We start from the raw sequence: 14,721 nt of genomic DNA, 5'->3' as shown, positions 1-14,721 counted from the left end.
ATAATTTTTTTTTTCATATATAATCAAAAGAAATAAATGAAAAAAAGGTTTGATATATGTAATGTATGTATGTGTGTGTATATTATATATATATATATATATATATATATATATATATACTTCAAAATTAATTTAATTGTATCTAAAATTATTAAATTATAAAACAGAAAAAAAACAATTTTTTTTAAACATGATATATTTGTATCATAATATGTCTACGCTAAAAATTGCTAATATATTAATTATAACTTAATTTATATGATAAATTATATGATTTGTAATTATATAACAAAACGCATGCTATTATTATATATCTCGACACAGAGATTTAATACTATTTATATTTGAAATCACACAAATATTCTTGTAACTTATCACCCCAATTATAATTTAATTTTTTATCTAATACAAAGAAATATAACATATCAAACGTCTTTTATATATTGTTTCAGCATTAAAACAAATTTCCCTCTATTTCCATTTCAGGTGCTACTAAGAATTTCTATTGCTAGCAACTAATAAAAAACAGATCAAAATGAAATAGAAAATATTGAAGTACTACCAAGTATCAACTTGAATAAATTTTTATACAAATATTGAAAAATTCTTTTATCAATTCTAGAAATAAATATAAGATTTTATTAGATATATATCATTCTATTATTATTAAATATATATTAAAAATTTTTTATACTTTTTTTAATATATTAAAATTGTGATAATCTTAATTTAACTTTTCAACAATACTATGTCAATGCATAATATATATATGTTCTCTATAATTATAAAATTGATATAAAAAATGTCGAGACAAGCATAAATTTTTCATGAAAAACGATGGCAATTTGACATATTAAGTCTATTTTTTTTAGCTGAACTGACACTGCATTAATTCAGTTAAAAAGAACAGACCTATGTTGCCTGTATTTTTCACTTAAATTAAAATATTGCTTAAATTTTATATGTGTTTATAAAATCATTAACTATAATTCAATATAGAGCTTAAGAGACTTGAAAAAATAGCTAATGATTGAGAATTTAAAATATCTAGACATATATATCCTTATCGAATTACTTTTCTCCTTTAAATTGTGTAACACAAATTTATTTTTAAAAATTGCCAAAAATGCATATACCAATAGGCCACTGTGCTATAACATTCCAAGTATAAATATATAACTGAGATGCATTTATATTTTCTCAATTACAATTGAAAAAAGTATTATCATGAAATAAATTGTGAACTCGCAAATTCGTGAAATTATATACATATGATATACTCATTCATCTAAGTTATCTATGTATGAGTGTGACTAATGAAAGTACTAAGCTTTTATTTGACTCACGAATGAGTACTCAAAATGCCCATTAAATCTCCTAAGAATGTGTTACTGCATCATAAATTTGTATGAAAAGTTCAAGAAGCATTATTTTTTCTATATATGTATAATTTTTAAATAATTTATATATATATATATATATATATATATATATATATATACACATGGTCTATTCAGAATCTGGTGTGAAAAAATGGCAGAAAAAAATTAAAAAAAAAAATTAGTTGCACTAAATTCTAAACAGACTGTGCATACAAAGTGTCCGAAAATCAATAGAGGGTTTAGATTTTTATAAATTTTTATGTATATTAAGTAAAACAAACTAAATATTAGTATAAATTTTTTTAATAATTATTAACTACTCAAACAGTTTTATTATCTATTTGTTACAATTTGTTACGATATATGCCACGACATTAATAGCATATTGAAATTTACTGAATAAATAATGAAAATGGAAAATATTTGAATTGCTGATTATTATTTTTAAAAATTTATACCAATTTTCAATTTGTTATTTAATATATATATATAGACAATGTCCAAGAATGAATAGTATATATATATATATATTTATATATACTATTATGTATATTTAAAGAAATAGGAAACTACGAAAGAAATTTCCTTTTACATATTTTCATTCGTGCGAGTCCAATTAAAGAATAAAACTTCATTCACTTTGCACAATCAGTCATTCATCATGCAGTTTATAATTTATAGAATAAACAGCTAAAAAGTAGTCCAAATATGTTTTTTTGTGTGGACTTTGAAATACATGATTTACTCTCCAGGTGTATAGAAACTTGATATATGTAATTGCATTTTATGTCAAATTTTCATCACACCCAAAGACAATTATATTATGTATAAATATAATATACATCTATCTACAATAGACTTCTATTTAATTCACATTTTTTGCCTATCAGAGTCTCTCTTGCAGTTCTTGTATTTTCTTACACGAAGGCATTTCGAGATTTCTAGCTTTCAAGAATAAATCATGATCTCCGAAATTACGGGCTTTCCACATCATAGCTTCTCCTAAAAAATAATGTTTTTATAAAATCTCTTTCAAATCTCTCTTCCAACATCTTGTTTCTCTTTAAAGAGAGAGAAAGAGAGAAGAAAAAGGTTTATGAAAAGAAAATTAGATAACTATTGTAACAACAATTAAAGACATGTTAGCTATATTAAAAAGAGAAAAAAAGAGAAATTATTTTATATACATACTGTAATTCTTCTCTCTAGCGCAGGCTTGTCTTAAATTATTGAAGTACTCTTCTTCAATTGATATTTCTAGCCTATGTAAACTGCCTTGATATTCACTGTGAAAGTTTTCTTTAACATAATATGGAATTTGTGAACCTTGAGTTGTTCTAGCCACAGAATATTTCCTGCAGATAAGAAGACAGTCATTATATGTCTATTTTATTGTACAATGATTCCCATTAAATTAAAATGCCAATGTTAATTATTCTTACGAATTTGAATGCAGACTATATACTGGATCAGATATGAAGAAACTACTCATCATAGTTAACAATATTAATAATAAAACTGGTAACATTTGAAGAAATGTTGTATATCCATTTGCTTGCTGTAAAATTTTATTTGTTATAAATAAACAATGAAAAAATTGTTTTAGTAATACAAATGCTGTTCTACTCTACCTGAGCATGAGTATGTTGCGCTTGCGCGTCTTGTTGCCTCGTCCATCTCCCACCTGGTCGACGGACATAAAAATCTTGTTGTGGAAAGCCAACGCCAAAGAACATATTAAATAACTCCTCAGCTGTGATATCAGCTACAAATGTACAGATATTTTAGTTATTACTCTCTAATGCATAAATGATAATAATGTATATTATTATATTTAATCAGTATTTTCTTTTGTTGTTACCTTCAAATCCGCGAGTGTAATTATAATGTGTATGACCTTGGCGGTGTTGTGCACTCTGCATTCGTTCTTCTTCAGGACCATACAGATCATATTGTTTTCGCTTCTCCGCATCAATTAGAATAGCAACTGCATTACCTATAGCTGTAAAAAAACAGATAGATTTCTTACTTAAATGTACAAATAATTTGCTACAAACAATTCTTTTGTCACAACTGTATCAAATATATCTTACCTTTAAAAGCTTCAGCTGCACCTGGTGCTTTATTTTTATCAGGATGTAATTGAAGGGCTAATTTCTTATAAGCTTTTTTAATATCACTATCTGTAGCATCTTTGCTGACTCCTAAAATCTCATAATAATCCTTGCATTTCTTTATCCTGAAATAATCAGTGTTGTTGTAGAAAAAAAAATTTCATATATAAAAAGTATTAAGCAGATAATGAATAATAATTAAATGAACAAAACAATCATAATATGAACAAGAAATGTTTCATGAATATTACTTTAATTAATCTGTTTGAGCTGTTAAAACAATTTCATCGTTAAAGTATCTACCTTTTCACATGATCCAATTGTTCTTTTGTATATTCAGAATTAGTCTGGGAATGTGTTCCATCTTTAGTTACATTTTGACGTTTTCTAACAGTAGGCTCAGCAGACTCAGGTTTTTGGTTTTGCTTTGAAAGTATCGCCACTTCCGCTAACAATTCTATAAACATACAATTATTTGATTATTCTTTCATGATACTTGTTTCACCGCTCTTTGCCAGAATAAGTCTTCAGAAACTTGCTTTTGCGAGACGAAAAATATAAAAATCGTGCGTGCATGATTCCGTTTACAATCAATGTATATAAAATCAAGAATTTTTGTGCCGCCAACAAACAATACGAATACAATGCAATAAAAAGCGAGGAAAGATTCTCGCCGATTGATTTGCAACATTTGTTTAACGATGTTACTCCGCTGGAAGCCACACGTACCCTCAGCCTTCTTCGTCGGATAAAGCTTTTGGGCTTTACGGACAAACTTCTCAGCCTCCTCGTATTTTCTCTCTCGCATAAACCGCTCCGCGAGTTCCGTGCATCTCTCGGCCTCATCCTTATTGCTGTCCATCTTGTTGGTCTCGTCGGGAACCAAATTACTAGCTTATATTATATATCGTTCACGCACGGTGACAGGGCAGAAATATATGTTAAATAAGTCGCGAAGGGAGTCGAACTCAACACTCTCCACCGTGGTGTGCGACTCGATCACACGTCACGAACATCGTTGCGACCGAATAGGTGGACGATTAACAGACGCGAAGGGCATAGACGAACGCCATCACGTCACTTAATCACCTGTGATTATTTTGGCCGCGCAATTGGACATATATTGGAAAGGAAAAAACTCTCGCGCGATCCGCGAAAACTGATTCGGCGGATCCCAAAAGTTTCCGAAATATCGGTGCTCAACTGTCACACATACTTGTTCAACGCGGATTGGGTGAAGTTTTTATCTTTCGCCGCGTTTTCATAGACGGTGAATGTAAAGTCGCATGACAACCACTGACACACACATCACCATTGAGATTGGATACTAGCGGTGCATACATATATTTTACGATCATCTGGAACTACGTAGTCACGTCCACTTTCGATGATAATCAAGGAGTTATGGATAGCCAATCGGTTCATGTTCATGTTATATGTATAAATTATATAGATTAGAAATACGGTTTAGATCGATTTATAAGCATATGCAATAAATGAACTATTTTTTTAATACATGTACAGAAGATAAATATTGTTTTTTTTATTTTATTATTTTTTGAAAAAAATAAAAGCTCATCATCCAAAATGATAAAAAATCAGAACATATATTTTGTGCTTATTTGATTATTCTCTGTACATTCTTTAAATATTCCAGAATCTTTTGGAATATTCTAATTTTGAATTTTAGGAACATTTTATAAATATTTCAGAAATACAAATATCAATGCGCGCTAAATGTGTGTACTCTGTGGTTTAAATGATTTATGAAAATATTTAAATGATTATGAAAAATACAACCTACTTTGCATTTTATTCATTTGAAATTAATGCTAAAGGATTGAGAGCATATCGATTAAAATATATTTTATGCGCTTTTTTATACGTATATTTTTGTAACCGCTATTTGTGTATGCTTTATTACATTCAATATTATTTTTTAAAATCTCTGTATATATTTTAACGCGTATATTTTCTCGTAGTATTATCGTACGTATTATCGTAGCGAAAAATGTTTATGATATGCTCGACTTTGCGGTGACAGGTGACCGAACGCGAGTCTGCGATGCACGCACTGGCGACGGAGTGGGAACACGTGCGGACACTATGCCTGTCGGACTCGAAATGAATGACTCACAGCCGCCACCTGTCATGGCTACGCGCGTTCCCCCTCTCTTACTACGTAACGCATGACGTCAGAGAGAAGGAAAAGTATGCGCGATCTAAGCGCTCTCCCTCTCTCTCTCTCTCTCTCTCTCTCTCTGCGAAAACAATATTCTTTATATGCGCGTATATGCATAATAATTATAATAATTTATTAAATAAATATTTTAATAATAATATATATGTATATTTTTACATATTTTATACAATATATACGTACATAAAATAATTTTAATAATTTTTATAATATAGTACATATACCTATTATTATTCATAAAATGTATTAAAATGAAAATAGATTACGCGCAGCTAAAATAATATTTAATGTAATATATATTAATATAATATTTCTGTGTACTTTTTTTTCAAGTCTACAATATTAATAGATTCAACAAGAACATGAATCATCGTTTTATTGTGACACGTGGTACAAAATAATATTTATAATTAAAATATATCTTAAAATGCTCGAAAATTCGCTTCTGAATGAATAGGAAAACATATTTCGCTTTAAAGAAGATATCGCTTTTCCCGCGGATTATAGCGATACCTTCTTTGCGAAATATGTTCTCCCAATAACTCAGAAGCGAATTTTCGAGCATTTTAAGATATATTACTGCTCGTGAAGTACATTGCCGATATTTATGTAAAATATTTTATTAATAAAAATTGAACTTTCGAGAAGATTAGAAGACACATATTATTAATCGCGTACGAGTATGTCAATTGCATAATTGGCATTAATTAACAGTAATTAATAAAGCTTCTTTTCCCGAAATTAATATATCACACATCCTGCTTTTATAATTGTAAATTCAAAGCGACAAGTAGATGAATTAAATGAGTCAACTGATGAATAGAATTACAATAATTAAATAAAATAAAATTATATATTATAAATATGCATTTATATATCATATATGTAGTTATATAAGTGTCTCTTGCAACAATAATCTCGGTTAATTAATTTCGATGCCTTATTAAAAATTAAAGATAAGACATAGTCAGAAGGATATGTGATGAGAATGCTAGAAGGATGCGCAAAAAAAGAAATCAGAAAGTCAATAAGATATTGAGAGATGTTCCGCGGTAAACGAAATTCGAATTTCGATCAAAAATCGAAAAGATTGATTAGCTATCGATCGAGTCTGCATGAATTATTCAGTTCAGGAAATTAGAAACGCCATACCGAAATAAGATAATGTATTCGCAAAGAATGAATATGATATAAAATTTAATATAAAATATATTACAAAATGTATAAAATACATTGTAAAATGTACAAAATACATATTATATATAATTAATTCAATGTTACATATAGAGAATTAATTATATTACAAATATATTTTACAAAATTTAATTAAAACGTCACCGAGAAAGGCAATTAGGAGCTAGCGCAGGTGTATACAAAATTTAATATAAAATATAATTTTAATTTTTAATTCAAAATAATTTTATTACATAGAATTATACGAAATATCCGAAATTGACCTATATAATTTATTAGAAATTTTTAAAACGTAATTGATATAGTCTATATCACGACCAAAAGATCGAATTATTAATAAATTTATCGATACGTCTCTCTCAATTAAGAAAACCTAGAATTTTAATGGAATTTTATGTTATTGTATGTATTCTTCCATTTCGTGTAATTTTACTTTTTACAATAAGTATAATACAATAAATATAATTCATACATATAATATAACGCAACTTAAATCTATCTCTTACGCAATAATATCTTATACTATTTTAATAATATAATATAATATTTAAAATTCATATTTAACGTTCATATAATCTTATGCAATATAATATATAACATACCATAAATACAATGTTATACCTGTATAATATACATCTTAATATAAAAGATATGCATATAATATACATATTATATACGTACATACAATAAGTTACATGTACAATAAATAAGTTACATTTTTTTACGTTTTTCATAATTAAACTAAATTTTATTACAAATATAATTTTAATTTTTATCTAATAATGTTTTAAAACTTGTTTTTACAGTTTTTATATGTAATTTATATTTAATTAATTTTTTATTTTATTGAAAAAAATATTAAATTTTTATATTTTTACAATTTTATATTATCTTATATTTATATTTTTATATTTTTTTCCTTACAAATAAATTTAATTTTATAATAGCTATAATTTTTCTTTTATTAAATTTTATGTTTTTTTTTAATTGTCTTAATAGCCCTAGCAGACCTAATTCTACTAGCTACATCAGTAAAAATCCGATAAAACAAGATTTGGGGAGTCCTAATTGGAAATTTGCGATTACATATTTTTTACGCATTGTGGCCAGAATTGACCACGTATCTTCAGCCAGTTGGACCTACCTTTTGTTGCTCCTGGCTATTCATTCTGACTCGATTTCTACGAGCCAAGAATTGAGGAAGAAAAATAACTTCTTCTACTGCCGGTAATAATTATCACCGGCAAATAACACGACTTATATTCATTTAGGATCGTATGATATTATAATACAATCGTTTTGTAAATGCGTATCATTAGTCGTCGAAAGTTGCAAAAGATATATAACAAATATAATCATGTATATACCGAAAATATTGTACTCAAAATGTAGACTTTATAAGCCTTCTTAATAGATATTCTTAATAAATAAGAGTAATTTTTTACCGTGATATATTTTAAAACACCTAATTTATAATGAAATTAAAACTATTGTATATATTAATATATTATGTATATTTAACTTGTCAAAATTTTAATAAATAGCAAATGTCCATTTGTAAAATTGCTTTTTTTTTGTTATTGGGATTCATAATCTCAAATATTAAATAATATAATGATAAGAAAATATTCTATTCAGTATATAAGTATATTCTTACTTGCTAAAAATATCTGAAAGTACTCTTTAGAAGATTTCTCTCTTAAACTAATTGTAAGAAGATCTTCTTAATGTTTATTTTAAAGAAATATATTATAAAGTTAAATGAAATATTCTTAAGCTGAGAATATAATTTTTTCGGTGTATGTAAAATATATTAGCATGCATATCAATCCCTCTGTCGGCGGGTCATTATTTGTCACATTTGTACCTCTAAAATTGTTTTATAAAAATCTAATATATATAATTAAAATAAATATTTCATGTATGTCTTGCATAAAACTGGAATAAATCATATATTTTTATTTTTTTTAATATTTTTCTTTTTCTTTCAATTTTAATATACAAATGGTATACCTATTTTAACAAAAGTTAAAAAAAAAAGTAAATGAAAAATGTAATATAAAATTTTCTTTTGGAATACGTACAAAACGAAATTTTTTTATAATTTAAAATTGACCCAGAGTACGGCATGCATGCATTCCGCCGTCCGAGGGTTAAAGCAACGAATTTATCTACAATCTACATCTTTATCTACAAGTCTATTAATCTACATCTACAAATCTCTACACAAATCCGTTGCTTTAAAATATAATAAAAGCTTTTGGTCACTCACCGACACTGATGCGCAACAGCGGAGTTGTCGATATTGAAGCTATATGTTATCTGTAACATACAAATATAAAGTCTAAATTATAGCAGCGATTTTAAATAATTAATATTAAAGAATTTATTATTATACTTAATAAATTTATATTCGACGCGTACAATAATAAGCAGATATATATAAATATGGAACAATTGTGTAAATTAAAAAAAAAATTTTTTTTAAATAAAAACTTTATAAGATTTATGTAAAAATCTTTATCTCTGAGTTTCTCTTTATTAAATCATTCAAATAAATGAATCGAATTCATTCGTGTAAAGGATTTATAATAATTAATCTACAAATAATAATATACAAATTATATTTACCTTGGGGTTGCTCCGCCGATGCAGGATGCCTCTCCTAGGCCTCCTCCTCCTCTCAGATTGTAAGGGACGTCAGGAACTATTGTTTTATACGAGCGATATACTTTTTTTAATTTGTTGAAACCGCACAAAAATAAAATCGCGCAATATTTTAAGCCGTACAAAAGTAAAAACGCGCGATAGTTTGACAGCACTCCCGAATTTCGGAACGATCGAAAATTCAATTTCATCACGCGCGAGAATCATACTTGGAGTCGACAGGTCGGGCACGATCAAACTCCAACGAAAGAAAGATTAAAATCAGTATAAATGAACGAAAACATGATCGCGATCGCTACGAGGTCGAGACAAATGTCAAAAACAATAGCGCTCTATATGTCACTAACGTCGAATATTATTATCTTATTTCGGAGTCATTTTAGACGTACTTTAACACGTTATGATTTATCGTAATATTATTACGTATATTATCGTCGCGAAAAACGTGTACGGCGCGCTCGACCTCGAGGTGACCGAACGCGAGGCGCACGTGCCGGCACCGGCGCCGACATCGGAGTAAAAACACGTGCGCACACTACGCCCGCCGGAGTAAGAATGAATGACTCATGGCTGTCACTAGTCCCGTACGCCGTATGCGCCGGGCTCCCCTCCCTTACTATGGAATGCGTGACGTCAAAGACAAGGTCGAGTATGCTCATTCTCTCTCTCTCTTTCTTCTCGCGCCAGACAATAACAAATACGCACTATACTACGTGATATAATTTAACGCGTTGAAATATGTACAATCAAATGATTCTAAAATACATATAAAATTCCTTAACAAAAATAATATTATTATTCGATTTAATGTGATATAAAATACATGAAACGCGATGAAACGAAATTTGTAAAATACTTCAATGAAAGCAATCTTATGACTTACTGTATGACTATTATAATTGCACGATTTATTTATTATATTCGTAAAAAATTATATCAATGATGTGTGTGTGTGTGTGTGTGTGTGTGTGTGTGTGTGTGTGTGTGTGTGTGTGTATGTGTGAACAATTATTTGTAAAAGAGATTATTATATAAGAGTCTCTTGCAACAATGATTTCGGTTAATTAATTTTGATAAGTAATTTTGATAAGTAATTTTCCTATTCTTTTCAAATCACGATTACAGTTGTTACAGAAAGCGTCTCGCATCAACTTTTTTATTAATAATACAAGTATTTATAAAATTAAATATTATAAATTAAATTGCTTGTTTGTGAAAAAAAGATAGATAGAGAGAGAGAGAGATAGAGAGGGGGGAAGAGAGAAAGAATATAATTCTTCGTTGTGTTTTCCCAATTTTTAATGTTATATATAATTGTTAATGTGAAATATATGGGAAACATATCTCTACATTTGTTTAAATATGAACCATATAATCCATCATATTATATCATCTCTCATATTTTAATCACAAAAATGTTAATCCATTAAAATTACTTTTAAACTAATAAAATGCAAAGTGAAAGTTTGATTAAAATGATACGCCTCATAATTCAAATAATTTTTATTGTATCGCAAAAGTTACGATAACTTTAAAATTATGTTTTCAATAAGGCGTATAACTAATCGTGGATAGTATTACCGATCTTTATATATATTGTTTTATTAATAAAAATCAGAAAGACGAACTTTCGAAAATGTTAAATGACGTATATTACTAATCGCGCACAAGTATGCCAACTGCATAATTGGCGTTAATTAGCAGCAATTATTAAAGTTTTCTCTTTTCCCGAAATTAGTATATCAAACGGATTCTGTTGTTAAAATTGTAATAAACCAAAAGAGTGAATTAAACGTTAAAGGGAAAATTTTATTAATTGCTGCTAATTAACGCCAATTATGCAGTTGGCATACTTGTGCGCGATTAGTAATATGTGTCTTTTAATATTCTCGTAAGTTCGTCTTTTTGACTTTTATTAATAAAACAATATGTATAAAGATCGGTAATGCTGTCCACGATCAGTTGATTGTCGCAAAATCGACAGTATTTTTATATATCAATATGTACATAAAAAGTCTTGAAACATAATTGGTTCATTAATAAGATTTTTAAATATAATGCATCGCGAAATATATAAAATGTCTTTAACATATAAGTAATAAGATATATTGCAAAAATATTGCGATTGTTCGCATGACATAATGCGAAAATCATATAAATTTCTCCTCTAGACGATCATACAATATAAATGTGAAAAAATTGATTATTACTGCTAATGAATAAAACTCTTTTCAACTTTTAAAACTCGATTCTTTAACAAGGTAAAAGAAATGCAGTTCACAAGTAATAAAATATCTTTTAATATGTTTCATTTCTTATTAGAAAAATATATTTCGCAAAAAGGTATGCTGCAGTAGTTATTATGCACATCGAACTATAATAATATGCCGTCAAATATTTTAGATTATTCCTCTCTGAATTATTAGAAAATATTTTGCGAGAAGAGATCGTGAAATAATGCAGTTTAAGCGGTACGCTCGGAAATTTTTATTCTGAGTTACTAGGAGAATATATTTCGCAAAGAAGGTATCGCTCTTGCCGCCGACCTTGCCTGTAGCGATACCTTCTTTGCGAAATATGTTTTCCTAATCATTCAGAAGCGAATTTTCGAGCATTTTAAAATACATTACCGCTCGTGAAGTACATTGTCGATATTTATATAACATCTTTTATTTATAAAAATCGAACTTTCGAGAAGATTAGAAGACACATATTATTAATCGCGTACGAATATGTCAATTGCATAATGGGCGTTTTATTAACAGTAATTAATAAAGTTTCATTTCCCAAAATTAATTATTAAACGTCCTGCTATTAAAATTGTAAATCCAAAGCAACAAATAAATGAATTAAATGTGTCAAGTGATAAATAGAATTACAGTAATTAAATAAAATAAAATTATATTATAACTATGTATGCATATATTATATAAGAGTCTCTTGCAACAATGATCTCGGTTAATTAATTTTGATAAGTAATTTTCATATTCTTTTCGAATCACGATTACAGTTGTTACAGAAAGCGTCTCGCATCAACTTTTTTATTAATAATACAAGTATTTATAAGATTAAATATTATAAATTAAATTGCTTGTTTGTGAAAAAAAAAGAGTGAGAGAGAGGGGGGGGGGAGAGAGAGAGAGAAAGAGAGAGAGAGAGAGAGAATAATTCATCGTTGTGTTTTCTCAATTTTTAATGTTATATATAATTGTTAATGTGAAATATATGGAAAACATATCTCACGATTAGTTATACGCCTTATTGAAAACATAATTTTAAAGTTACTTTTGCAATACAATAAAAATTATTTGAATTATGAGGCGTATCATTTTAATCAAACTTTCACTTTGCATTTTATTAGTTTAAAAGTAATTTTAATGGATTAACATTCTTGTGATTAAAATATGAGAGATGATATAATATGTGGGATTATATGGTTCATATTTAAACAAATGTAGAGATATGTTTCCCATATATTTCACATTAACAATTATATATAACATTAAAAATTAAGAAAACACAAGGATGAATTATATTCTTTCTCTCTTCCCCCCTCTCTCTCTCTCTCTCTCTCTCTCTCTCTCTCTCTCTCTCTCTTTTTTCACAAACAAGCAATTTAATTTATAATATTTAATTTTATAAATACTTGTATTATTAATAAAAAAGTTGATGCGAGACGCTTTCTGTAACAACTGTAATCGTGATTTGAAAAGAATAGGAAAATTACTTATCAAAATTACTTATCAAAATTAATTAACCGAAATCATTGTTGCAAGAGACTCTTATATAATATATGAATACATAATTATAATATAATTTTATTTTATTTAATTACTGTAATTCTATTCATCAGTTGACACATTTAATTCATCTATTTGTCGCTTTGAATTTACAATTTTAATAGCAGAACGTTTAATATATTAATTTTGGGAAATGAAACTTTATAAATTACTGTTAATTAATGCCGATTATGCAATTGACATACTCGTACGCGATTAATAATATGTGTCTTCTAATTTTCTCGAAAGTTCGATTTTTATAAACAAAAAATGTTATATAAATATCGACAATGTACTTCACGAGCGGTAATATATTCTAAAACGCTCGAAAATTCGTTTCTGAATGAATAGGAAAACATATTTCGCAAAGAAGTTGTCGCTAAAATCCGCGGGAAGAACGATACCTTCTTTGCGAAATATGTTTTCCTATTCATTCAGAAGCGAATTTTCGAGCGTTTTAAGATACATTATTGCTCGTGAAGTACATTGCCGATATTTATATAAAATATTTTATTAATAAAAATTCATATTTTAATCGAATAAATTAAATAGTATAAGCTATAATAAAATCAGGCAAATCTAATAAAAACTTTTTTATAATAAACAAATATTGAAATATTAATAAATTGTATTTAATACATTAATTTTTAGTTTATAGAATATCTGTTCTTTTTTATCTTTTTTTTTCTTTTTCTGATAGAAAAAAAACAAATATACGTAATATATATATAAATGAATAATTATATAGTTACGATGAAAGAGAGAACATTTATTTAATATGATATGACAAATTTCTATAATTACAGAGAATTATACATATTTAGTAAATGTAATAAGTACAGGCAGTACATTTGTGTATATTTTTTATTATTAATTTATATTTAATTAATATACGTCTATAAATATATGTGTGTATCTATAATATAAATTTCTATCTCTTTTACAAATAATTGTTCACACATACACACACACACACACACACACACACACACATCATTGATACAATTTTTTACGAATATAATAAATAAATCGTGCAATTATAATAGTCATACAGTAAGTCATAAGATTGCTTTCACTGAAGTATTTTACAAATTTCGTCATCGCGTTTCATGTATTTTATATCACATTAAATCGAATAATAATATTATTTTTGTTAAGAAATTTTATATGTATTTTAGAATCATTGATTGTACATATTTCAACGCGTTAAATTATATCACGTAGTATAGTGCGTATTTGTTATTGTCTGGCGCGAGAAGAAAGAGAGAGAGAGAATGAGCATACTCGACCTTGTCTTTGACGTCACGCATTCCATAGTAAGGGAGGGGAGCCCGGCGCATACGGCGTACGGGACTAGTGACAGCCATGAGTCATTCATTCTTACT

The 14,721-nt window shown here is 27.5% G+C and overlaps 1 protein-coding gene across 1 annotated transcript; it reads right to left on the bottom strand.

The window, feature by feature from the left end:
- Positions 1 to 1,089: 1,089 nt before the first annotated feature.
- On the bottom strand, positions 1,090 to 4,937 carry LOC140670326 (dnaJ homolog subfamily B member 12). The gene is made up of 8 exons (XM_072900885.1): positions 4,226 to 4,937; positions 3,800 to 3,953; positions 3,476 to 3,621; positions 3,244 to 3,384; positions 3,014 to 3,147; positions 2,825 to 2,940; positions 2,574 to 2,737; positions 1,090 to 2,384 (listed from the first exon to the last, which is right to left on the bottom strand). Exons 1-8 carry the CDS (start codon positions 4,356 to 4,358, stop codon positions 2,269 to 2,271), a joined length of 1,104 nt encoding a protein of 367 aa, XP_072756986.1. The 5' UTR covers positions 4,359 to 4,937; the 3' UTR covers positions 1,090 to 2,268.
- Positions 4,938 to 14,721: the final 9,784 nt, after the last annotated feature.

The sequence above is a fragment of the Anoplolepis gracilipes genome, chromosome 10, assembly GCF_047496725.1.
Source record: "Anoplolepis gracilipes chromosome 10, ASM4749672v1, whole genome shotgun sequence".
NCBI lineage: Eukaryota > Metazoa > Arthropoda > Insecta > Hymenoptera > Formicidae > Anoplolepis > Anoplolepis gracilipes.
The sequence above is the reverse complement of the archived record's forward strand: the minus strand, read 5'-3'. Positions and strand labels throughout refer to the sequence as shown.